General features: G+C 37.7%; 1 protein-coding gene across 1 annotated transcript in view; it reads right to left on the bottom strand.

The window, feature by feature from the left end:
• Nucleotides 1–17,458, bottom strand: part of Ppp1r42 (protein phosphatase 1 regulatory subunit 42) — a 46,925-nt gene extending 29,467 nt beyond the window's left edge. The window contains exons 1-5 of the mRNA XM_074068580.1: nucleotides 17,157–17,458; nucleotides 12,015–12,229; nucleotides 8,352–8,518; nucleotides 6,844–6,982; nucleotides 4,280–4,396 (exon numbers count right to left, since the gene is read on the bottom strand). Of these exons, the coding sequence (XP_073924681.1) occupies nucleotides 4,280–4,396; nucleotides 6,844–6,982; nucleotides 8,352–8,518; nucleotides 12,015–12,143 (552 nt within the window). The 5' untranslated portion in view covers nucleotides 12,144–12,229; nucleotides 17,157–17,458. The remainder of the gene's footprint in view (nucleotides 1–4,279; nucleotides 4,397–6,843; nucleotides 6,983–8,351; nucleotides 8,519–12,014; nucleotides 12,230–17,156) is intronic.
• Between the last annotated feature and the right edge of the window lie 9,061 nt (nucleotides 17,459–26,519).

Raw genomic sequence — 26,519 nt, 5'->3', positions numbered from 1 at the left:
TTGTTGAATTCGGTTTGCCATTATTTTATTGAGGATTTTTGCATCAATGTTCATTAAGGAGATTGGCCTATAGTTCTCCTTTTTGGAGGTGTCTTTGCCTGGTTTTGGGATAAGTGTAATACTGGCTTCATAAAATGTGTTTGGCAGTTTTCCTTCCCTTTCTATTTCGTGGAACAGTTTAAGGAGGGTTGGTATCAGTTCTTCTTTAAAGGTCTGATAGAATTCAGCAGAGAATCCATCAGGTCCTGGACTTTTCTTTTTAGGGAGACTCTTGATTGCTGCTTCAATTTCATTTTGTGTTATAGATCTATTCAGGTGATTAATTTCCTCTTGGTTCAGTTTTGGATGATCGTATGTATCTAGAAATCTGTCCATTTCTTTAAGATTTTCAAATTTATTTGAATATAGGTTCTCAAAGTAGTCTCTGATGATTTCCTAAAGTTCCATGGTATTTGTTGTTATCTCCCCTTTTGCATTCCTGATTCTACTAATTTGGGTTTTTTCTCTCCTCATTTTAGTCAGGTTTGCCAGGGGTCTGTCGATCTTGTTTATTTTTTCAAAGAACCAACTTTTTGTTTAATTCTTTGTATGGCTTTTTTGGTTTCTATTTCGTTGATTTCAGCTCTTATTTTTATTATTTCTCTCCTTCTATTTGTTTTGGGATTTGCTTGTTCTTGTTTTTCTAGGAGTTTGAGATGTATCATTATGTCATTGATTTGGGATATTTCAGTCTTTTTAATATATGCACTCATGGCTATAAACTTTCCTCTCAGGACTGCCTTAGCTGTGTCCCATAGGTTCCAGTAGGTTGTGTTTTCATTTTCATTGACTTCCAGGAACTTTTTAATTTCCTCTTTTATTTCATCGATGACCCTTTGTTCATTAAGTAATGAGTTATTTAGTTTCCAGCTGTTTGCATGTTTTTTGTCTTTACTTTTGTTGTTGAGTTCTACTTTTACTGCATTGTGATCAGGCTGGAGGTGTGGAGGAGTCAAAGTTTTGCCTCTTCTCGGTGGTTTTTCCTGTAAGGTGTATCTCCAGCGTCTCTCCAAGATTTTACTTTAGGAGGCAAGCTTTCTGCTTCCTCCCTCTAGCTGCCATCTTGGAATTCTACCCTCTCTTATCTTAAAACAATGTTTATTTTGTCTTCATTTTTTCCTCAAAAATAGTTTCACTGGATATATACTGGATGTACAAATTTTAAGTTGACAGGTTTTTTTCTTTTAATATTTTAAATGTAATTATATTGTCCTTTGGCTTGCATGGCTTTTGATTAGAACTCTAGAATAATTCATATCTTTTCTTGTACATAAAATGTCTTTTCCTCCATTTGCTTTTATGATATTTGCATTGTAAAAGGCTTTTAGCAATTTTATTGTGATGAGCCTTTGCTGTAATTTTTCTTTGGGATTTTCCTATTTGGGTTATGTTTAGCTTCATGAATCTAAGAGTTTAAAGTTTCATCAAATTTGAGAATTTTGGGCCACTGTTTCTTTCTTGTTTTTTGATACTGTTCTTCAGTTTTTTAAGGTGTTTTATTGAGATATAATTGATGCTCCATAAGATTCACACATTGAAAGTGCATGATTTGACCGGGAGGCAGCTCAAGTGGGATAGCTCTTGCCTAGAAAGCACAAGGTCCTGCGGCCGATCCCCAGGCCATGGGGAAAGTGCGTAATTCTGTGACTTGAGTATATTCTCAGAGCTGTGCAACAATCAGCACATCAGTTTTCAGAACATTTTAACTGCTCCAATAATTAATATCACTTCCTGTGTTCCCCAGAGCTCCAGCCCTGCTTCTGTAGCTGTCTGTTGTGGCCATTGCGTAATGGAACCTTACCATTTGTGGGCTTTTGTAACTGGCCTCTGTCATAATGTTGTGCAAAGCTCAATCATGCTGTAGTGTGAACCATTATTTCATTCCCAAATACTCTCTTTCATAAACACACATTCTTTTATCCATTTATTAGTCAGTAGACATTTGTTTCTACTTTTTGACTATTAAGAATAATTTTGCTATCAACATTCATGTACAAGCTTTGTGTTAAGACATGTTTTCATTTTTCTCTTAGGTATACAAAGCAGAATTTTGTGACATATGAAAATTATGTTTACCATTTTGAGGAACTTCCAGACTGTTTTCTAGAACATTCTCCCAGAAATATATGAGGGTTCTAGTTTCTCCATATAATTGCCAACACTTGTTATTTTCTATTATTATTATTGTAGTAGTAGTAATAGTATTTACAGCCACTTCAGTGGGTGTGAGGAATTATCCATTGTGGGATTTTCCCCAGTTTTTTTAATTGTGGGAAAATACATGTAAAATTTGTCATCTAACTATGTTTCAATGTACAGCTAATTTTGTAAATTTGAAACTCATTACACAACTGTGCACTCTCCTCTCCCCCAACTATTAGTCACAACCAACCAACCAACCTTCCTTCCTTCCCTCCCCTCTTCCCTCTTCCTGCCTTCCTTCTTTTTCTGAGATGGGCCTTACTGTGTTGTTTTCATGGTCTTGATCTCCTGGCCTTAAGCAGTCCTCCTGCCTCAGCCTCTTGAGTAGCTGGGTCTGCAGGTGAGGGGCGCGCCACCAGGCCTGACCACTCTACTTTCTGTGTCTGTGATTTAGGCAGGTGCTCTACCACTTGAGCCACGCTGCCAGCCCTGCGTCTGTGGTTTTGCAATTGAACAGTATATTTGTCTTCTGTGACTGGTTTATTTCTTTTAAAATAATGTCCTGAAGGTTCAGCTCTGTTGTAGCTCTCATTGTGCTTCTGCTTCGCATCTTCTAACGACTAATAATGTTGAGTATTTCTTAACATGAGTACTGCATATTTTATTTATTCAAGTCTGCCCCATTTAAAAATTGGATTGCCTTTTTGTTGTTGTCTTGTAATAGTTCCTTATATATTCTAGATACAAGACTATTGGATATGACATTCACAAAATTTTTTCCCCATTTGTGTCATGTCTTTCTCAGTTTTTTTTTTTTTTTTTTTTTTTGGTGGTACTGGATTTGAGTGAGGGCTTTGCTTGCTAGGTAGGCACTCTATCACTTGAGCCATGCCTCCAGCCCTTTTGCTCTGTTATTTTGGAGATACGGTTTTAGCTTTTGCCCGGGCCAGCCTGGAAAGCCATCCTCCTACTTTACATTTTCTGCAGTAGCTGGGATGGAAGGCATATGCCACCACACTCAGCTTTTCTCTGTTGAGATTGGGTCTCATGATTTTTTTTTTTTGCCCAGGGTGGCCTGGAACTGCGACCCTTACATTTTCAGCCTGCCATGGAGGTTGGTATGACAGGTGGACATTAGTACACCCAGCTATTAGTTCAGATGGGGTTTTGTGAACCTTTTGCCCAGGCTGGCCTTGAATCTTGATCCTCCTGATCTCAGCTTCCAAGTAGCTAGGGTTACAGGTGTGACCCACCAATGCCTGGCTTTAATTTTATTATTTAAATTTTATATTAAATATTCAATTTCTCCTATCCTATTTTAAGTTCTACGTGTTCTCTCTTATTCACTTAATATTCCTTTAAAAACAGAATTCTGTTTTTATTTCAAGGTTATGGAACTGTTTGGCCAGGCTGTCCTCAAATCTTGATCCTCCTTATCTCTGCCTCCTGAGTAGCAATGATTATAGGTGAGCCACTGGTGCCTGGCCACTGTATGGTTCTTGAGACCTGGAACTGAATCCTTCCTTCCTTCTGTGAGACAGTGCCTAAAAAATATGTAGGTGCCCAATACCTATTTGAACAAATGAGTAATTGAATGAATGTGCATGATACAACAGGACATGAATATAGCTAAAATAAACTAGAATAACTACCCAGGGTAGTTATCCATGTAGGAGCAGCCAGCAGAGTGTTCAGGTATCATCAGAGGTTTTAGAAACTCATTCACAGGGAGGTTATAGTTAAGGGGGAAGACAGCTAGTCTCTAGAAGGAAAAGTTGATGAATAAATAATGTAGGCAGAAAGAGCATGTAGTTCCTTCTCAGAAACTTTTACTGTATTGGTGAGGGATTGAAGCACTGGTTATGGAGAAGATATCCCAGTGCCCAGATAAGAGAGAAAATTATGGAGTAATAAATAAATATATGAAAATAAATGACAACTAAAAATAATGAATAAACATATTAAGCAGTAGAGATTCATAACATAGTTTTAGAACAAATCCAGAAGTATTTTTTAAAGTGATATTTTCCAGATATTTGAAAACATATTTTTCAACCACAATTTCCTGTGAATATTTTGGAATTTTTTTTTACACTACCTTCACATGGAGGAGTTGGTTGTCCACTGCTATGAGGTGATTAAGATTCTCCAGTATTTCTAAGTCTTTTATGTCATCAATATTATTGTTGCTGATATTCAATATAGAGAGAGATTTCTGTAAGAAAAATAACTAAATTACCATTAATAAAAAGTTTAATTACTGTATATAGGAACCTATATACAGGAATCCTAATCCTCGAACAGTTTAAGATTTATCAGTTCAAATTATTTTGCTCTTTATGCAAGAAAATCAAAAGCCATGGAAAGCTGCAAGTCGGCGGTTCACACCTGTAATCCTAGCTACTCAGGAGGCAGAGATCAGAAGGATTGCAGTTCGAGACCAGCCCTGGGCAAATAGTATATGAGACCTTATTATGAAAAAAACACATCACAAAAAAGGGCTGGCAAGAGTGGTTCAAGTGGTAAGAGAGTCTGCCTAGCAAGCACAAGGCCCTGAGTTCAAACCCCAGTGCTGCCAAAAAACAAAAACAAAAAACAAAAAACAAGAACCCATAAAGATTCTGCTTCAATGCTCTATTTTTTTCAGATGGAACTTTTATAACTGTAGTATATATATCTTGCTCTCTTTTTTTGCCTCTAGTTCTTCCATAAGTCCTATTTTCCTCTTCCAGGATACAAGATAAATTTAGAGTAAAGAAGCCAAGAATCAAAAATAAAGAAAGAGAAAAGATGCTCCGATAAACAAATGATAGCACAATGTAGAAAAAAAAATGTTTATTGCAGTTTAAACAAATTACCATTTTGTGCTACATATCACTGAGATTTGTATTAATAGGGAAGATATATTTTTTATCTTTGTTTTTCTAAAGAGGAAACATGACCAAGCATGAAAGAATTTCTGGGTTTTTTTTTTTTTAATTTTTATTTTTTTGGCAGCACTGCGGTTTGAAAGGGTCTGCTAGGCAGGTACTCTACCACTTGAGCCACTCCACCAGCCTCTGAATATCTATTTTTTATTTTTGCTGTGACCTCTCATTTGCTCTTGACAATCCACATGTTCAGAAGCCACTTGAAAGAAAGTATTTAGTAAAGATTTCAATGTTGACCATTAATGAGGATATAAATATATATAATATGAGAACACTAAATCAAAATTATCTTAAAAATCTGAGGCCCAGGGATCTCTACCAAGATTGAGTATACTCACCAATGCACCCATATGCAGCAGACCTTTAGAAAAATATTTCCTGATACTTTTTTTTCATTTTTTGGCAGTATTGGGATTTGAACTCAGGGCTTCACACTTGCTTGGCAGGCACTCTTATCACTTGAGCCACTCCACCAGCCAGTCCTGATACTTTTTCATTCAGTGTTTGTTTTGCTTATTAGTTACTTGGTGGTCTGGGGGTTTGAACTCAGGGCTTTGCACTTGTGAGGCAGATGGTCTACCACTTAAGCCACATGCCCAGCCCCCTTCCTGATACTTTTTAAGACTTGAAATAAAACTGAAAAACAAATGGTGCTTTATATTTCGAATTTCAGAATCTGCTTGAATCTATGCAAAAATTGAACCAGCAAAAATGTTTTCAGTGATGCTTTGGTCTAATTGGAATCACTGAGGTTGAGCTATGGTTGGTAATAGCTGATGCTGTGGTGAGTGTAGGATAGAAACCAGATCACATCTTTCTTTCCACCTTAAATATCTACCTCTTAATTATATATCCACCTCTCAATGTTGAATCAATTATAAACTTGATTCAACAGACCCCATACTGCCCTCTATTTCATGCCCTTAAAATAGAACTGATGAAATCTGTAAACAGCAACCATGTGTCACTTATATCTCCTACCCCAGAATAGAAAGTAGCCTGTCCAACAAATCCTTTCCCCTGTTTTGAGGAGCAGCAAGAGCCTCTGGTGCCTTCTGGCTTCTCAAATTATTGTGCACCTTCATGCCAGTGACCAGTTGTCAAGTAACACAGCTGGAGCCTCAAACCTGGTACTCCTAGGGATGCATAGTTCTGATGAGGCAGAGCCATGTGCTATAGAGCTTAAAATCAAATCAGAGTCCAGGGAGAAAATGACCTATTGCAATGACTTGGGTACTAAAAATTGCCAAGTAGCTGGCTATTGTGGCACATGCCTGGTAATCCCAGCACTTGGGGACTGAGACAGAAAGATCATGAGTGTGATGCCAGCCTGGGTAATATAACAAGACCCTGCCTCAAAAAATGTTGTCAAATAAATATACACTCCTTTTTCTTTAAACATTCCTACAATTTTTAATTGTAAGCCATGATAATTAGTGAGATCCAAATTATGAATGGACATCTGTATTAGAAAATAATTTACATTAAGCCTTTCACATCCTTCTTTTGAACATTCCAGTTAGTCTAAGAGGTGAGCTATACTGTCCTACTTTGTAGTACTGTCGTACTCTTAAGACGTGAGAACATGAGATCCAGTCCCTGAATAAACTCTCAGCTGGCCTTTTAAGCAAGTAGATAATGTCTGTGTCAAATATACCTTCACCACCTTCCTGTTCCCATTCTAACTTGCTACTCACTATACCCGTGGTCAAATATTCAAATGCGACCTTACTGCCAAGGAACGAAGAGTTCTTGGGTCAAACAGAAGCTTTTCTCCAAGGGGAAGCCTCTGACTCTCAACGTGAAGCTCTCTTAGTTCTTTTAATCCTTCCAAACCTTCTATAACAGCAATGTAATTGCCTCCCAGATACCTGCAAAACATAGACACAGTTCTGAATAGACTTTCCGAGAATGCCACGGTCTTTAAGCATGATAAGAGTGAAGAATATCGTGTTTATATTGATTCTATGAAAAGTTTATCTAAATGACAACAATTTATATTCTTACACTTAATCCAAAATATAACTTTTATTTTATTTTATTATTTTTGTAGTAATGGGGTTTGAACTTGTGTCCTGGAGTTCGCTAGGCAGGTGCTCTACCACTTGAGCAGTGCCCTCAGCCCTTTTTTATTTTTTCCTTATTTTTGGATTGGGTCTTATGTTTTTGCCTGGCTTGAGATCTCTATCTCCCTACCTATGTCTCTCTTGTAGCTGGGATTACAGGTATGAAGCCCACCTTATTGATTGAGATGGGGTCTCACTAACTTTTTGCTTAGGATGGCCTCAAACTGTAATCATCTCTGTCTCTACTTCTGGGGTACCTGGGATTACAGGCCTGAGCTGGCCCAGCTCCAAAAATATATTTTAAATTTTTTAAGGTGATGGAATTGAAATAGTCTTTACTACACTACCAGGGCTCCTATGTTAGGATTCAGAAGAATCACCTGGATCATAGGCTTAAAAATGAAGATTTCTAGGTCTAATTCTCAGACATTCTGATTTGGATGTCTAGGTTGGAACCCAGCCATCTGCATTTGAACAAGTATTTGCCACCCCACTCTTGTATCCCCATTCTGAGGCACTGGTCAACTGTTTGAGAAACATGATAGCTATTCCATTCTGGAAAACTTGGATCTTCCAGTCTTCATTACCTAACTGTAATTATTACGGCAGTAAATGCCTTTTTACAATTAAATTGCATAAGTATTATCAGTTCTGTGACCTTGACTTTTTTTTGGGGGGGACAAGGTCTCACTATGTAGCCCAGGTTGGCCTCAAACTCTCAATCCTCCTTCACTTTCTGAGTGCTGGGATTACAAGTGTGAGCTACCATGTCTGATTGAAATCACCTGACCTTTTGAGACGTGTAACTCTCAAAGGCACAGAACTTAACCTGGATTCAGTGGAAACTTTTTGACCAATTGAGCCTATATGAGGATTCTTAAGTGTCCATAAAAGCTTATAGCACAACTTACCTCCCTCCCCAATAGAATAGTGTATCAGGCTTAATAAAATATAGATTTCTTAGTATTACATGGGAAACACTTTATTTCATATGAATAATAGTATAAAAATAAAAATTGAGGCCTGTTCCACAAAACATCTGTGAGAATCAGATTCCAATACATTTTCACTTTACTTTTGAAACCTAATGCAGAAATTGGAATTGCCTCCCTCCATAAAATATGTACTGTGACAACGGCAAGCAGTTAATTTACTCAGAAAGAAAAGCACTTACAATTTTTCCAGTTTCTTTAATGACCTGAGGTTCTCTATGCATGAAATACAATTGTTTTGTAGGTACAAGTGGGTCAGATTTGTGGAATAATTCAGGTTACCCACTTGACTAATATGGTTGTCATATAAATATAAAACACTAAGGTTTTTGCAAAGGGAGAGGTCATCCTAAAAGGAAAACAGAAACAAGTCATATTTAATTTCTTCTGAAAACTTAGAAAGTTGTTTTTAAGAAAGTTTTTCACTTGAGCTTTCTACAATTTTCTTAATGGTTAATATAAAATAACATTTTTCTGTTCTAAGGGCAGTCAAAATAAGATTACAGTAATTACAAAATAAGTTCTAGACTTTAGCATCCTGTAATTATAGCAGTAAAATTGTGTTTGTTAAGCTTTTCAGAACTGGTGGAGTGGCTCAAGTGGTAGAGTGCCTGCCTAGCAAGCACGAGGCCCTGAGTTCAAGCTCTCCCCACCAAAAAAAAAAAAAAAGAAAGAAAGAAAAAGATTTTCCCAGTGCAAACAATTTTCCTTGGAAGCAATTAGGCTCCTTTGAAGTCTAAAACGTTGAACAAATTATTGTCCCAGTATTGTAAAGCAGAGCTTTATACTTATCTTTCTGTAGATTTGTAAGTACACTGTTAATGCTGTTAATGGTTTAAAATACTGAAAATTATGCCAATTATACATCAGACAAAGGACTGATAACCAGAATATACAGGGAACTTAAAAAACTAAATTCTCCCAAAACTAATGAACCAATAAAGAAATGGGCATGTGAACTAAACAGAACTTTCTCAAAAGAAGAAATTCAAATGGCCAGAAAACACATGAAAAAATGCTCACCATCTCTAGCAATAAAGGAAATGCAAATTAAAACCACACTAAGATTCCACCTCACCCCTGTTAGAATAGCCATCATCAGCAACACCACCAACAACAGGTGTTGGCGAGGATGCGGGGAAAAAGGAACCCTCTTACACTGTGGGTGGGAATGTAGACTAGTACAACCACTCTGGAAAAAAATTTGGAGGCTACTTAAAAAGCTGGACATCGATCTACCATTTGATCCAGCAATACCACTCTTGGGGATATACCCAAAAGACTGTTACTCCAGAGGCACCTGCACATCCATGTTTATTGCGGCACTATTCACAATAGCCAAGTTATGGAAACAGCCAAGATGCCCCAGCACAGACGAATGGATTAAGAAAATGTGGTATCTATACACAATGGAATTTTATGCAGCCATGAAGAAGAACGAAATGTTATCATTCGCTGGTAAATGGATGGAATTGGAGAACATCATTCTGAGTGAGGTTAGCCTGGCCCAAAAGACCAAAAATCGTATGTTCTCCCTCATATGTGGACATTAGATCAAGGGCAAACACAACAAGGGGATTGGACTATGAGCACATGATAAAAGCGAGAGCACACAAGGGAGGGGTGAGGATAGGTAAGACACCTAAAAAACTAGCTAGCATTTGTTGCCCTTAATGCAGAGAAACTAAAGCAGATACCTTAAAGCAACTGAGGCCAATAGGAAAAGGGGACCAGGAACTAGAGGAAAGGTTAGATCAAAAAGAATTAACCTAGAAGGTAACACCCACGCACAGGAAATCAATGTGAGTCAATGCCCTGTATAGCTATCCTTATCTCAACCAGCAAAACCCCTTGTTCCTTCCTATTATTGCTTATACTCTCTCTACAACAAAATTAGAGATAAGGGCAAAATAGTTTCTGCTGGGTATTGAGGGGGGGAGCGGGAGGGGGTGGAGTGGGTGGTAAGGGAGGGGGTGGGGGCAGGGGGGAGAAATGAACCAAGCCTTGTATGCACATATGAATAATAAAAGAAAAATGAAAAAAAAATACTGAAAATTAGAAATCATCTGATAATTCAAAATGTGTGGATTAATTAAAAACTATGATACTCTGAGTGAAACCATTAAATATCCTTTAGTTAATTTAGCAATATCTTGTAGATTTCATAATGCATAATTAAGTGAAAACAGTACATTCCTATGGCCCACTATTGTAAAATAATATATATACATGTTTAGGAAATAGACTGGGAAATACCTAAATATTAAAAGTGGTTATCTCTGAGTGCTCTGAGTGGTAGGATTCCTTTCTTTCTTCCTCCCTCCCTCCTTCCTTTCTTTCTTTTTTTTAAGCTACTGGGTATTGAACACAGGGCTTAATGCATGCTAGAGAAGTGCTCTTTACCATGAGCTACATCCTCATTTCTTTTTAAAAATTTTGTCACACAAGGGATTGGGCCTCCAGGGCTTCATGATAGGCTAGTAAACCTTTTACCACTGAGCTCAGGCCCCAGCCCTCCCAAACCTTTTGTTTGTTTTGCAGTACGGGGGATTGAACTAGGGTCCAAAACGTTCCTTAATGGACAGTTTTGCCTGAGGATTTTGTGTTCATTCATTTAATAAGTATTTGTTAATCACTTGATATGAGTCAGGCATATATTACATGGGGGATTTAGGATGCTGTGAACAGAATGGAAATCACCCTTGTACTCACATAGCTTCTGTGTTTCCAAGAAATTTCCTCTCATCTATAGTCTTTTTTTTTTTTGGCCATTCTGGAGTTTGACTCAGGACCCTGTGATTGCTAGGCAGGTGCTCTACCACCTGAACCACTCTCTTAGCCCTTTTTTAGCTTTAGTTATTTTTCAGATAGGGTCTCCCATTTTTGCCCAAGGAGGGCCTCTGACCAGGATCCCTCTACCTACATACACCTCCCTATAGCTGGGATTACGTGCACACACCACTGTCTGGCTTGTTGGTTGAGATGGGATCTAACTTTTTGCCAGGCTGGCCTCAAACCTGATCCTCGCGATCTTCACCTCTTGAGTAGCTGGGATCACAGATGTGCACTACCATGCCCAGCTCATCCATAGTCTTTAGCATTTATTGTAGATAATAGATACCAATACAAATGACCCAAAAGAGTTACTTCAGCCTTTAGAGTCTCCCAAATTAAAGCCAAGTATTACATTAGCACTGAGAATAAGTAGTTGCAGAGTATATCCAAGTAAAAGTATTCTTGTCTGCTACAACTGACCCAGCATCTAACATATGTTTACACATCAGTTAAATTATGTACAAAAAAGAGTTCACATTGAATGTTGGGGCAGTGCTGGGCACCAAGCACAGTGCCTTGGGCATGTTAGGTGTACCACACTGAGCTGCATCTCCAGCCTTACTGTTGAGCTTTTTAATTATGGCACTTAAACAGTCCTTTCTTTACATTTTCAGATGTAAAAAATTAGATTCCAATGGTATAGAATTATACAAAAGCAATTATCTTTGAAGTTATTTTCCAAATCTAGTTTGCCCTACTGTAGAGTATTTTAAGGAAACAGTAACATATATATTTAACATATATTTGCAGAAGTCACAACACGATGCTATATTTTATAGATTTAATTTTTTTGTTGTACTAGAGATTGAACCCAGGGCCTTGTGTATGGTATAGATTTAATATGATTGATCTCACAAGAAATAAAAGGAAATGAAAATATAAAACTTCCTGGTAAAACTATAGTTAGTGAGTAAAGTCAAATAAAATTAATATATTAGTAGGCCTCAAACCAGTTTCTAAGTGTTACATTGTTAATTATGCAAAATAGGAAATAATTTCAGAGATCTTACAATTGCATCTATATTTCTTTCTGAAAAATTTATATGAGTTATTTTCTTCAGACATTGTGCAATAGTTTCTTCTTTTCGTGGTTTAAGATTGCTGCTTTTGGCAATTAAATCCAATGTCAGTCGAACCATAATTGCTCTATAAATCAACCTCTAGGCAATAAAGCTGTGTTTTGATACCATATCCAAAAGTGGGTTTAGCGATTATTTCCAACGTTCTAAAAATTAAACAAAAAAGAGGAGTGTTATGATATCATATGGCAACATATCAATTTTATTCTCTTATATAAAAATCTATTTGAGAACCTAGTCCATAGACTCAAACCCAGGGCCTTTTATATGCTAGGCAAGTGCTCTGCATTGAGTACATTCTCAGTCCTTTTTTCCTTTTTCTTTTCTTTCTTTTTTTCTTTAAGACAGGGTCTTGTTATGTAGCCCAGGCTGGCCTCAGTCTCATATCCTTCTGCCTCAGCTTCTGAGTAGAGATTACAGGTGTGCACCACCATGCCCAGTGAAGTAACAGGCTTTTGCTTTTACTTCAAAATGTTCTCCTCTCCCTGAGTAGTACTGAATTGTTATTTTCAGCTTTTTCTTTCTCTTTGCAGTGCTGGGATTGAACCCAGGGCCTCACTAGGCAAGCACTCTTCCAGTGAACTAGATCCCTAGCCCTATTGTGGTAATCTTTTAAAGGATTAATTATTCCCTCGTGGAGTCTAAAAGCACCTGAAGGAATATTGTCCAAAGTTCTTATTTCGAAGATGAAGAAACTAAGACCCAGAGAGTAATCGCAAGATTCTCAAGCTATTGTCAACTGAAAATGGGGCCAGGTCTTCTGTATCCTTTTCCTGCCAGTATCCAATAGTGACTGTATTTCTAAAAACTCATAAATCAGAACACATGATGTGAAAACCTTGAGTTATACATTCACCAATGGTGCAAAACACTTGAAAATGGATCTGGCCTAGAAATTTGTTATCTTACTACAGCTATAATCCAGAAGAGTCAGAGAACTCAGTGGTTTTCAATCCAGACTGCCTTGTACAAGGTTTGGCCTCATTGCTCAAGATTGCCTAACCAGGCAATCTTGATCAAATTACCTCAGTTTTTTATAAAAACAAAGATAGGGCCAGTGGTAGAGTGGTAGAGTGGTAGAGCTCTTGCCTAACATGTAAGAGGCCCTGGAATTGATCCACAAAACCGCAAAAAAAAAAAAAAAAAAAATCAGAAACAAAATAAAGGCCCATTGGGAGGGATGCTGCCTATAGTCCCAGCTGCACAGGAGGCTGAAGCAGGAGACTGCTTGACTTCAGGAGTTTGAGGACAGACAGGTCAATGTGTTCAAGAACCCGTCTCAAACAAATAAATTCAATAAGGATAATGGTGTCTGCTTCCAAGGGGCAGTGTGAGGATTTGTGAGATAATCAAAACAGTGTTTTGCAGAGTGCCTCCTGTACATGAGTCAATAAATGTTTGCTGTCATCATCACCATTATTCTGTTACTGTTTTGTTCACAAAGTCATCTTCACTGTTTTACCTCTACAGTATCAGGACCATGATATCAAATAAAATACTACTTTATGTAAGTTATCCATATGTTGTTCATGAGTTTGAGGAAAGCCCTTTTATCCTATCACCCAGAAAATATAGCTATTTAAGTGACAAATATCATAGTTTCCCTAACTGTACTTCATTTTTTTTTTTAACTAAAAATGTAATCCAACATACAATTTAAAATTGTGTATTATTATTCCAGTGTATCTGGAATTTTACCAGCTAAATACCTCAATTTATATAATATTCTGGATGTAAAACCTATATTTAGGAAGGAAGATGAACTCAGTAGATGATAAGTATGCACCCTCCACAGACATATTATTTCCTAGGCTATGTTATTACAAATGACCTACAACAAAAATATGGAAGTTGTCAAATGGCGTTATAGAAGATGTGAAGATATTTGTTGGATTAAAATGAACAAAATCAAAGAGGAAGACTCTAGTCCAAAGACTGTTTTCCAGAGAACAAAGGAACACTGTCTTATGGGGATCAAAGCACTATGAAGTTAAGCACAGATGGGATTTCATTCATGCTAATGTTGACATTGACTTAATTATCACAGAACCTGAAATTGCAATATAGAAAAACCTGTGGAAATTTTTCACATAATTTTTGTCTTGGTAGAGGACGTCTTCATCTATTTGTAAGAGAAAGTACAATTAGGCCAGGCCAGCTTACGTTTGGACCAACACTTACAAATAGCAACTGCAATGCAGAAACATATGCATTCTAATTCAGTGCCCATATTTCTGACTGGACTGGATGTACAGAGGAAATTGAGAGACTTCAACCAGTTACCAACTCTAAAGTGTGACTGGGGTGGGTGGTGGAGCTCCAGGAGTTGGAGAGGTGGAACTTCTGATGGCTGTGGGGGGAGAAAGAAACGATCCAACTTCTGAGGAGAAAGATGGTTTTAGGGGAGACTGTGGAGGAGCACAGAGAGGTGGCCTTCTACATTGATAATTTTTAACACACCGATCCTATTAAGACCCCTCTAACCTTTATCGTGGAAGACTTACTTTAGAACTCCATTTCAGCTCAGAGTTTGCTGTAGTTTCTCTGTGCTGCCAGGAATGCATTAGCCAACCTTCCTTGCAATTGTCACAAACACAATGTCTAGTTTTGTTGAGGGCAAATGAGTGATTTGCTTTTGTCACATGCATGTAACTGAGCAGAATGGAACAACACAAGTAGCTTCACCTTTAGAGACTGAATTTATCTGATTTCAACTAAGGCTCTTGCTTTTTTAGAACTAGTTGAATGGTGAAACAACTCTTTCTGTGGCAACTTCTAGGGCAGGCAGGAGTTAATAACGTGCCACAGCGGATGGGAAACTGTGTGGGAGCCTTGATAGAAGAAGAATGGAGTTGGGAAAGCCTGAAAGCTTCTGTCAGGGTTTTAACATTTCCTTGTTGAAAAAAAGTAGGCTTCTTTCTTCTTTTAAGAAAATTTAAATGTAGTTTGAATACTGTGAAGACATTGAGAAACTTTGAAACCTCCTTCTATATCTGTGTGTGTAAGGAGTGGTTTATCTTCCAGGAGTGGGTGAAAGGCAAAGTAGAACTTAGTAGGCAGATAAAAACAAAAACTCATCATCATCTGTCATCCGGCTCTGCTTTTATCTTTTTTAAAATTTCTTTTGTCCTATTTTCAGGTTTATTTGTTCTTTTGCCTAGGTCTCAATATAGATGCTTGCTTACTTAATTTTCATTCTTTTCTTCTAACATACAAATAGATGCATAATTAAAGGTTAGAATATTCTACCCTGATTCCACAAGATGTGATATTTTCATTAGCGATAAATTTTTAATTTTTAATATTCATCTGTGATTTCTTTAGCCCATTATTTTAAAATTTTGTAACTCTTTCTGGAAAATTTTACACTAACTGAGGTGAAAATGCATGTTTAAAAGAGGTTATCCACCTCAGGACCTCCTCCTTGCAGCTGAGGGAATCTATTGTATTGGTGTCTATGCAGAAGCATACCTGGCCTGTGAAGGAGGGGATAACTTTGATCAAGGGGACAGTGGATCCACAAGTGATTTATTATCTTTCCCTCATGGATTGTTGGGAGAAACATTAATTTCAAAAGATAACTCTAAGACATGGGTTATAAACTCTCTTTTATGTTTGCTCTTCTTCCATCTCTCTGGTTCCTTTCTTTCCTCCACTTCTACTTTCCTGGGACTACAACCCCCAAAAAGTGTTATCACAAGTTTTTGCTTTAGGCTGCGAAACCAGAAATTTTGGATAATCTGAATCCCCATGAATGACTATGTTCTTGCAAGGGATGCAAAATTTTACCTCTATCCTCTTGGAGTTTGTTTTTTCTTTTTTTCTGGCTGTACCTGAGAATTAAATCTACCTAATACAGAGCAACAGACAGGAGAAAAGAATATGAATTTATTTAATACAAGTTTTATGTGGCATGGGAGTCAAGAAAGTGGAAACTCAAAAGACACAGAGTTGAACACGTATGTTGGATTAGACAAAGACTTGGAAATTATGCAAATTTGACAAATCAAAGGGGATTGGGCAAGTGTAGCTTATTGATGGAGAAGTGGTTCGGCAAATAAGGGTTAGTCTAAAACTATTTGTGCGAACTTCCCTGGACCTCAATTTCCTGTTCCTGTGATAAGAATGATACTTCACCTTCTCACATAGGGAATTTTTTACCTTTTCATATGGGAAATTCATGGCATGCTTTCACAAAACAAAGGTCAGAGTGATCTTGCATCTGCTATTTTTCAGCTGACTTTAACTCAAAATCGTTAATATATCAGAGCAGCATATTTTAGGGTGGCATATTCTTAAGTCCTTCACTATAAATGAATTCTGCCTACAAATTGATATTTGTGTAAAAAATTATTTCAAATAATTAAAAGAGGCGAGCATATTTTTAAACCAAGGTTAGGCCAATGAACCTAATCAGTAAACTATAGGAAAACTTTCCAGGGAGAGAAATGAATCAACCCACTATATAAATAATATTGTTAAGTCAAAAGAACCTGCACTGTAGCAGTCCACAAGAGAGGACTGTTCATCTTATTTAGACTTTACTGATACTGTAGTTCCATTGCTTTAGAGAAGTTATAAGTCCCTGGAGTTTAAACTCAACTTAGTAGAGTGAATTTGGACACATTTTAGTAAATATAATTTAAAAAATGATGTCAACGCTTGTGGGGTGTCCTTAGCATTCTAAAGTGAGAAACGGAATTCCATCATGTCCGTTTATCTGCGATGGGCTCTGCTTGCTAGGTCGTGTCCAGGACCCCTGCGGGGCAGCTTAGAGCTGGGAACCCATTTCAGCGGACCCCAGGCTTTTCTCCCGGCTCGCACAGGCCGGATGAGACGGACGCGCTCAGTGGCTTTCCGACGCTCTGCATCACCAGCTTCGCCCTAAGCTTTTCCGAGCCCTTTCCAACTCTGAGTCGCGCCCTCCGACCCCGCTCCCCGGCCCGGCTGCCACCTCCCTCTGGAGCTGCTTGTTGAAAATACTTCCAGACTGCTTTTCTGCAAGTGCTGGACGTCTAAAGACAGGGGCCGGGATCTCACTGCATTTTCACAGGCGTTCCGGGAAAGTATTACCGGAGGCGAGCTTGAGAAACAGGGCTCCAGGATTTTCCCCGTCCCGACGCTTCTTCCCCGGAGCGCTTTAGTACTCCCAGGACCTCCGTCACTCCGTCACTCCGGTTGGGAAACTTTCGCCGACCCGGTTCCTCTGCGGCCTAGGGCGGTTGCCTGGCGACCGGATGCTGGCTGTCCACGGCTCGCGGGAAATCTCGCGAGGTTTCTGGAAAGCACCTCCCATGTGGCCCAGCGCGGGCCTGTTGTCTGTGACCTGAGGGCCGCAAGGTCGGTGGTAGATACCAGGTAGTCCCGACTGGAGGTCACTTAGCTTGAAGAGGCTGCGAGGTTGTAGACAGAACAAGTTTTTGCAGGTCACCATTTCCCCCTACTGAGTTATCCTGCCGCTAGCTTTACCATTTTATTGCCCAATAACCACCTTGTCCCGGTACAGACCAGAAATGGAAATCTCTTAATCAAGATTCAGCCCGTAGTTCACCCTTTCCTCAGATAAAATCCAAACAGGGTGACGTTCAAGGCCATTCATCATGACCCGCCTTGCCTTTTGCCACTTGGCCTGCTACACTACAGTATGGCCCCGTCCTTAAAAAAAAAAAAAAAAAAAAAAATTCCCTTCCCCTCTCCAATCCTCAGGGTAGCAATAGCATACATTTTCTTCGGTCTTTCATTTTCATTTCCCTTTTAAGAGGACGCAGCTTTGAATAAGTGCATCCTCTCTTGAAGCCTTCCTACGCCCTACCTTGTCAAGTGATGCGCCTTTTCGCCCCACCTCCCCAAACATTTAGGATGTATTAAATTTTTTAGCTTGGCACTTAACACTGTATTGTCTCCAAAAACATGACAAATTCTTTGAGGACAATGATTATATCTTTTATCTCAGGAGCTAGGGAAGTGCCTTGTACATTAATAGCTATCTCATAAATGTTTGTAAAATGAGTAATTTTTAAATGACGGAAAGGAAGAGTAATAGTAGTACAAAGAACAGATGTTTACAGTGAAAACATGGGTTCGTTAGAGATATGTGTAGTAAATGGTCTGGACGTGAAGAATAGTGGAAGCTGGAAAATGGCAAGTATTAGCTGTGATGGGGGTGAAGGATTGCCATTGCCTTCCCTTTAGCAAGTAAGTGTCAAAGAAGATGGAGTTGTAGGATAGCTTAGAGCCTAGACCAACTGTCATCTGCAGATAAGGCCTAGAAAGGAAAGAAACATGGTCAAGGTCACATTTGGAAAGGCAGAAAGGGAACTTGTCCTTGGGTTCCTGATTTCAAGTTCAGTTCTCCTTTCATTATATTTCACTGACCATTGCAGTAACAGTAGCCTAGGAAGGGGTGGGGAATGGGGGCAGAGGAGCCCAAACTTTAGTTCAAAATGTTGTTGTAAGGCAATTTTAGTCAATTTGGGATGGAGACAAGTGGAAAGGAATGAAAAAATGTAGGAAATAACCTGAAGCATGGTTTAATAGAGACTGGTTAAGATAAAGGGAGGGGAGAAGTTGAAGATTATTCCCCAGGTATTAACCAGGATAAAGGTATAATACTGGAGAGAGAGAAGAGGTGTCAAGTAATTTGAAGGGACCTGGTAAGTTTGGCTTCTATATTTTAAATGTGAAGTGAGATAGGTGTTTTTATAGTCTCCAGTGGTTATTTTTTGGGTGGTGGGATATTCTCTCTGTCTCTCCATCGCTCTCTTTCAAAATTAATTATTGAAACTAGTGGTGGAGAGGGAAAATGTTAGGGAAGAGAAATAGTGGGTGAAGAGCTATGATAACTAGCTTGTATGGAGGAGGAAAGAGGGTGAAGAAGGCAGAGAAAGATTCATGAGAGGTGAAATTTTTTCTAAGAAAAAAAATGCACTGATTCAAAACCTAAATTCTGATTCAGACACTGGAGAGTGTTTAGGGAGGGGCACCTAACAGGATAAAAAGCTGCAGAAGAATAAGAAGTAAAAGAAAAATTAGAATAATGTAGTTAAACACTAGGGCATCTATCAGATGTCCCGCTCAGCTGTTTTATAGATTTCTTGTTCCTTTGGGGACAACAGCTGTTAACCATGTATGCAGAACTGGCCAATTGCTCTGTGCAACACTTAGTTAATCTGCTAATACTGCTAGAAACCTTGTTCAGCAATGCCTCACTGAAAATCAACTGCTCTGGAAAGATTCACTTTGGAAGAGTTTCATGTATCATTACAAAAGGGAGTATGATCCTATCTGTGGTAGTTATTTTACACTTTTGTTTATTCTTTAATTAAAATATTATTCTTTCATTAAAATATTATTTATTTAGAGACAGGCTCTCATTATGTAGCCCAGGCTGGCCTTAAACTTTCAGTTCTCCTGCCTCAGCCTCCCCAGTACTAGGATTATACGTGTTTGCCAACACAGCTGGCTTATTTTTTGTTAACATAGTGTTTCACCATGTTGCTCAGGCTGGTCCCAACCTAATGGGCTCAAATTGTCTTCCTGGCTGTGCCTCCTGAATAGCTGAGACAACAATTGTGTCCACCACACCTGGCTATATATATTTTTAAATGTCTGTAAAGATATAGGTGGATATACACCAAAAGATTTAACGGTGGTTATTTCTTGGTGGTGGGATTGTGACTGTTTTTTTTCTTTTTCTAGTAATTTATAGATTTATGGAAAATTATAAAATTATAGAGGTTAAGAAAGAGTAATAGAGGTACAGAATTTGATATGCATATATGTAAATATCACAGTAAAACCCATTTGTACAATTAATTTACACTAATAAAATTTATGAAATTACATTTAGAAGTTCATTTTGGATCCTGCTCTTCAGAGTTGAAAATCACTTTGTGACTGGTGGTATTTAAATGGTTTGAATTATAAATTCATTTTTAATATAATAGATTTAAGAGAAAGTGTCCTCTTATTAAGATGTTAAATATAATCTGGGTTGTGGTGGTAAATGCCTATAATCCCAGCACTCAGGAGGCTGAGACAGGAGGATATCAAGTTCAAGTTCACGGCCAATTTAGGCTACATAGTGAGTTCAAGGCCAGCCTGGGGTACAACATAGCAAGACCCTGTCTCAGAAATAAGCATGAAATATAACTCCTGTCTAGTGGCACATGAGGTTACATAGTCATCTGTGTATTTTCCCACGTGGCAGAAATTTGTCAGACTACAAGAAATACTTGTCTTCAGCACCATATTTATAAGTTCAGCATAATACTCAAAATTTTCACTTTAACAAATATTGGAGAATTTGCATTTGCAAAAAAACACGTGAAGTCTTGAGAATCATTTTAAAAGGCACTTTTGGAAGAGTGATGCTACAAAACACATTTTGGAAAGTCTCAACTAGAGTTTCCAAGTAACTTCAGACAAACATGCTGTATATTTCATATGTTGTCTTGTCTATCTTTGTCATTCAGTTATTTCCTAAGTATATTTGGTACAGCACTGTAAAGCACTAAATAAACACTTTGATGATTAGTTATCTTTCATTGAGAAACCAAGAAATCAAAGGGCCCAGACTTGGTATATCATTACCTAACTCTATATAGACAAACCAGCATCTTTTGGACTTAATGCTTCCTTTTGTCTTCATCTTATAAGATTGGTAAATATTAGTGATTTGGTAGGCACAATTCTAAGAGTGCCTGGATGATCTTGCTTCCCGGAAGCCATGCTCTTGAGTGATCCTCTCCTCTGGAGTGTGGTTTGGACCCGGTGACTTGGTATAAACAATAGCATAAGGTAAAACTTATATTATTCCTATGATTAAGTTACAAAAGACTGTGACTTCTGTCTTGCTAACAGATTTGTGGCTTACACTTTTTGATAAGGTGAGCTGCAATTTAGGAAATCATACATGGCAAGGCTTTTAGGGTAGTCTCTAGTCTCTAGTCAACAGCTAGTGAGAAACTAAGGCACTTGTTCCAGTGAAAACTTTAGAGCTGTAAAGTTGATCCTTCCCCAGTTGAACTTTCAGATAAGACCTCATTCCTGGCTAATGATTGTAACCTTGTAAGAGACTTTGAAGCAGAGGACCCAGGTTCCTGGCCTGTGAAATCTCTGCAGTAATAAATTTGTGTTGCTTTAATTCACTAACTTTTGGGGTGATTTGTTATGCAGTAATAATACAGGAAACACTGGAAAATTTCCTTAAGGAGAGGTTTATTCAGAGATTTGGGTTGATTTTCATTTTCATAGGACATTATTATGGATGCTCAGAGGAGAGAAATTCGAGTGACTACAGGAAGTGGTAACTTACCTGGAACAAACATTTCTGATATAGAAGCTAGAATCTGTAGAAACAATACAAATGAAGCCCTTTTGGTTATGATGAGTTTCCATTCCTGACATCTGTAACCTGTAGATGGTCATATATCTGAGAGCTTCTGTAGAAGAATAGGAGCCTTTTAATGCCATAATGTATACCAGATGGGACATAATAAATGATTTTTAAGTAACTTAGTAACTGATGTCATTTATCATGTATTCTGTAAATGTAAGTGATGACATAGGTTATACATAAAACAATCCATGGTATTTCTTCTGAGTTTCAGACCTATGCATCTACCTGCCTTCTAGACATTCAATCCAACTGGATTTGCATGTCTCAGAGGCAGTGAAAACCCAACCTGATAAAAACTGAACTCTTTTCTATCCTATAAAAATCTTTTTTTTCTTATTGTTGTGCTGGGTGTGGGTACACTGTAGCATTTGCAAGGTTCTCACAGTGTATCAAATATATCATACTTGAATTACTCCCTCCATCTCTCTTTCCCATTCCTCCTCCCCTGATCCCTGGAACAGTTTTAACAGGTATCATTTTTGCATTTGCATACTTGTGTATACACTGTTTACATCATGTTCATCCTCCTACCCCCTTCTCAACCCTCTCCCCCCTTCCACCAGTGCCAGCCCTCCTCTATCCCACACAAATCTGACATCCTTCCTGTAGCTCCTGCCTTGCCCACAGTCCATACTGCTATACAAAGCAGAGCCTGATAGCCATCTCCAACACTCTTTCATTTACTGGTACCCCCACATTCAGTAACCAAATCAAGTCCACTTAATCTCAGAAGTGATTTTCAAATCCACCTGTTTCTTCATTGCCATCTTGGTCAAGTTCTACTACTTTTAAAGTTCTATTATTGGATACATGAAGATTTTTCTCAAGTTCTGTTATGTTTAATGGTTCTGTTCTAAAATGGTTCCCTTCTAACTCCACACTGGAGGGCCAAACTAGTAAGTACATGTTTATTTTTATAACATGAGATATAGCTGTAAAATAAAGTATCTCAGCTGAAAATAATTTTCATTACCTTAAATGTGTCTATTTACATCATACAATTATAATAAAAGCATGTTTTCTGAAAAATATTTTGTAAACATTGTCACTGATATTCTAACTTAAGTGGTGGTTCATCCTTATTTCTGAAATATTTATTGTCAAAAGAGTCTACCAGTTTAGTATGAGTTTTCCAGGAAGAATTTACAAGAAAGGAACTTATAACTGTAGGACTTTAGGTTAAAAAAAATCTAGGTTGAATTTCAGGAACCGTTTCTTGCTTAAGTTTTAGGAATTAAAAAGAAATTTAAAAAATGTCTTTTGTACCAGAGGTGGGGAACCTCTGTCTTCTAGTTAGAGATCCAAGATTTTCCTTAAGTTAATCAGGCCAATAATAAGTTCAGCAAAAGTTTAATTAGTTGGTGATGGATTAATGAGGCTGAGTGAAACTTAGCAATGTAATATACTCTATCCTCATCTCTTTCAAAATAATTTGTTTAAATAGGTGAAAACGTCTTATATATCTGTGTGCCTCTATTTAATTGCTTCATCAGTGACTCCTTTCTGCCATTGTCGGTCAGTTTGTTTGAAAAGAGTCCCACTACACCATGCTTATTTTTAAAATTACTAGTGCTTTTTTATTAGTGTGTGGCCTTTTGCATATTTCTGCAATAGTAATCCTTCATTGAAAAAGAGGTCTTTTTACTCATGTTCTAAGTCTGTTAAGAAGTTTTGGGAAATGTTACTAATTTTATAATGTCCTTAAAGTATGACAAAAGTCACATTGCCATAAAAAAAGCATGAACACATTTAATTTAGTCCTTTTAGAAACACACTGTTGGCGTTTCTTAAACCACAATGAAAATGCCCAGCGAATTTACTTCTTCATCAAAAAATATTTATCAAGTACCTACTGTTGTAGGTGGTGAGAATACAAATGAGTTAGATCAAATTCTTGCCCCAACGGACCTTAACATTCTAAGGGAGACAGTGAAAAAGCAAATGAGTCAGTCACCAACCACCAAGACAATATCAGGTTGCAGGAAATTCTGTGAAGGAAACTAATAGGGTGAAATGCCTATGTTACTGGAGTGTAGAAGTGGGGATTTGGTGGGGGGGGAGGAACAGCCATCTGAGCAAAGACTTGAAGAACGAGAACCCAAGACTATGAGACTTTGAGGAAATGTTCCAGGCCCAGGAAGCAGCCAGTGTGAGGTTTGGAGGGAGAGCTAGGTATAAGAATGCAGAGGACTATGTGGGTGGAGGATAGTGAGGGAGGAGTAATGGAGAGAAGAAAGTAGGAACCAGATCTTGAAGGGCGCTTAGGTCACTGTGAGAAATTTGGATTCTGATATACAGCAGCATTTACATGAGGCAGAATGTAAAGTTTCCTTTCGTTAACAGGAAAATAAACTTTGTTTCATTTAGAGTTTGAGTGATAGAACAGTTGCCACTTTATTATGGAATACAGTACTCTTGTACTGTGATATTAATGTAATGAATTAGTGCTATTGAGGATGCCCTTCGAAATGTGAGGATGATCCTGAGAATGATGTATCACTTGAACTCATGTTCCAAATTCTTATGTTCAATGTAGCTTTTGTTTTAGTTTTGCTTTTTTTTTTTTGGTGGTACTGGGTTTTGAACTGAGGACCTTGTACTTGTTATGCAGGTGCTCTACCTCTTGATCATGCCCCCAGCCCTTTAGTTTTGTTCTTTAGTGAAATGGATAAGCCACATGTTAATTAGTTACTTTTATCTTTGGGGATAGCTAGAAGTTCATAGTGTTTGAGGTTCATCTAAACGAATTGACATTTCAATAGTTCATACCTCCTTTTTTTTTCTTTTTTGTGGTACCGAGAATCTTGTGCATTCTAGGCAAGTACTCTACCACTGAGCTACATCCCTTTCAGTTCCTTAGTTTCTTAAATTATTAGCATAATTATACAAGGTTTCATTGTGATATTTACATACATGCATATAATGTATTTTGATCGAGTTCACCCTATCTGTATTACTGGGTTATTTAGTGGTATGGGGGGCTAGGGGTTGAACTCAGGGCCTCGCACTTGGCTAGGTAGGTGCTCTGCCACTTGAGCCATGCCCTGTGCTTTTTGCTCTAGTGAATTTTGAAATAGGTTCTTGCTTTATATCCAGGCTGGCCTGGGCCTTGATCCTATTTGTGCTTCCCTGTATAGATGGGGATGATAGATGTGCCATCCTCCCCCCTGCCCCCAGGAACCGAGATGGGGGCTTGCTAACCTTCTGTCGCTGTTGACCTTGAGTTGTGATTCTCCCAATCACAGCCTCCCAAGTAGCTACAATTACAGGCTTGAGCCACCTATCCCAAGTGCTATATTACCTTTTCTTAACACACCCCCTCCTTTTTTAAACAGTTAAGTGGATTTCATTATGATATTTTCACACACACACACACACACACACATATATGTATATATGGTACTTCTGTCATGGTCACCCCGTCACAGTTTCCTATTTTTAAGTGATACAGTATTTACCTTAAAAATTAAGGTTAGAAAGCTTGAAAATTATCTCTCCTAAAAAGTGGTGTTCGTGTGTATTCTGACTCAGTGGCACATCAAATTAACTTTCCTGAAGCTATAAAACATCTCAGATGGTTATAGTTATTCAACATAGTGAGTCCCAAATTAATCTATTTAGTCTATTTTGTGTTAATTTACTTTTCAGTCCAGATTAAGGTAATAGCCTCATTATGCTGAAAAGTCATGTAAGAAATAATAGCTAGATTACATAGGGATTGAAGTAAAAAATTAAAGCTGAACATATTTATAAATGACTTATTTAGCATTACCACTAATAAAAAGAGTAAACTGAACTGAATATGATGAGGTATGAAGTAGCAAGTTTTAGGAACAAAACTGAATCATATGTTAAACATTTGAAGATGAGTTTATGCCAACTAATTTTTCAGGAAGGCAAGTTGCTTAAAGTCATGATCATCAGTTGGAAACATGTTCATAATTTCAAGATAGATACTTATAACCTTCTAAGATCCAATAAAAAGGTCAAACATTATTCCAGACAATATACTTCTTTACGCACATAACTTTTAGATTTTTGAAAAGTACAACTGTAGTTCATCAAAATATGCCCCAAGGCACAATACCATTTTACTCTGTCATTAGGAAGTTTAGCACAATTGCTTAGTGTAGTCCAAAGAAAATATGAGTACTGACATCTGGGACTCTCCAAATTTGTTAGGCAATTGTTCCATAATTTTTGGCACCAAGATAATCCACATGTTGAGAAAGCAATTAATCATAGTTGTTAGATATTAAGCTGTGATTTTAGCTGTTTCCTCCCAAATCTGACCCAAAATGACAGAGTTCCTGATTTTATTTTCATATTATTCTGACTTCTGGATGAAAAGTTCAAGTTTGCCAATCTGGTCACAGTTGACCTGACTTTCAGAAATATGTTTTATAAAATAAGCTTTTAACTTTATGCTTACAAAGGTGAATGATATTTCTGCTGCTAATATTTGGATAAAAGGTTTAGAAATCATAAGAAACTTATGGACTGATTACCTCAGAAGAAGTTACTTGAAGTCCTTAAGCTAGTATTTTGGCCCTAAGAAGCAACTTACCTTCTTGGGGCCAAAATACTAGCAACTTGCTGTTGGAACTTGTCATGAAAACAGGCCAAAATGAGAGAACAAATAACTGAATTTCCAATTTCTTAACTAATATTTTGCAAACACAATGACTTATACAGCAATTATTAAGCAAATGGGTAACTTTTATCTAATGATAACTTGAACACAATTATCTTTACTTATTTTATATCATAAGGATAAGCAAAAATAAGAGTTGTCATTCTGCATGGTTTATTTTCCTGTCTTCAAAAAAACAAAGGCAAGAAACCATATTGCTCACCAATATGTCTTACATCCTAATTAAAACAATCCAAAAATATAAAGAAAACTTGGAAACTCAACATCCTGTATTGTTTATTCAGCTTCATGTGGATCCAGTGCAGACTTTGTAATATAAATGAACTCTTCTCTGCATGTCTGACTTATACATCTGTACCTTATCACTCACAGAACAGCTCAG

The sequence above is a fragment of the Castor canadensis genome, chromosome 3 (assembly GCF_047511655.1).
Source record: "Castor canadensis chromosome 3, mCasCan1.hap1v2, whole genome shotgun sequence".
Classification (NCBI taxonomy): Eukaryota; Metazoa; Chordata; class Mammalia; order Rodentia; family Castoridae; genus Castor; species Castor canadensis.
The sequence above is the reverse complement of the archived record's forward strand: the minus strand, read 5'-3'. Positions and strand labels throughout refer to the sequence as shown.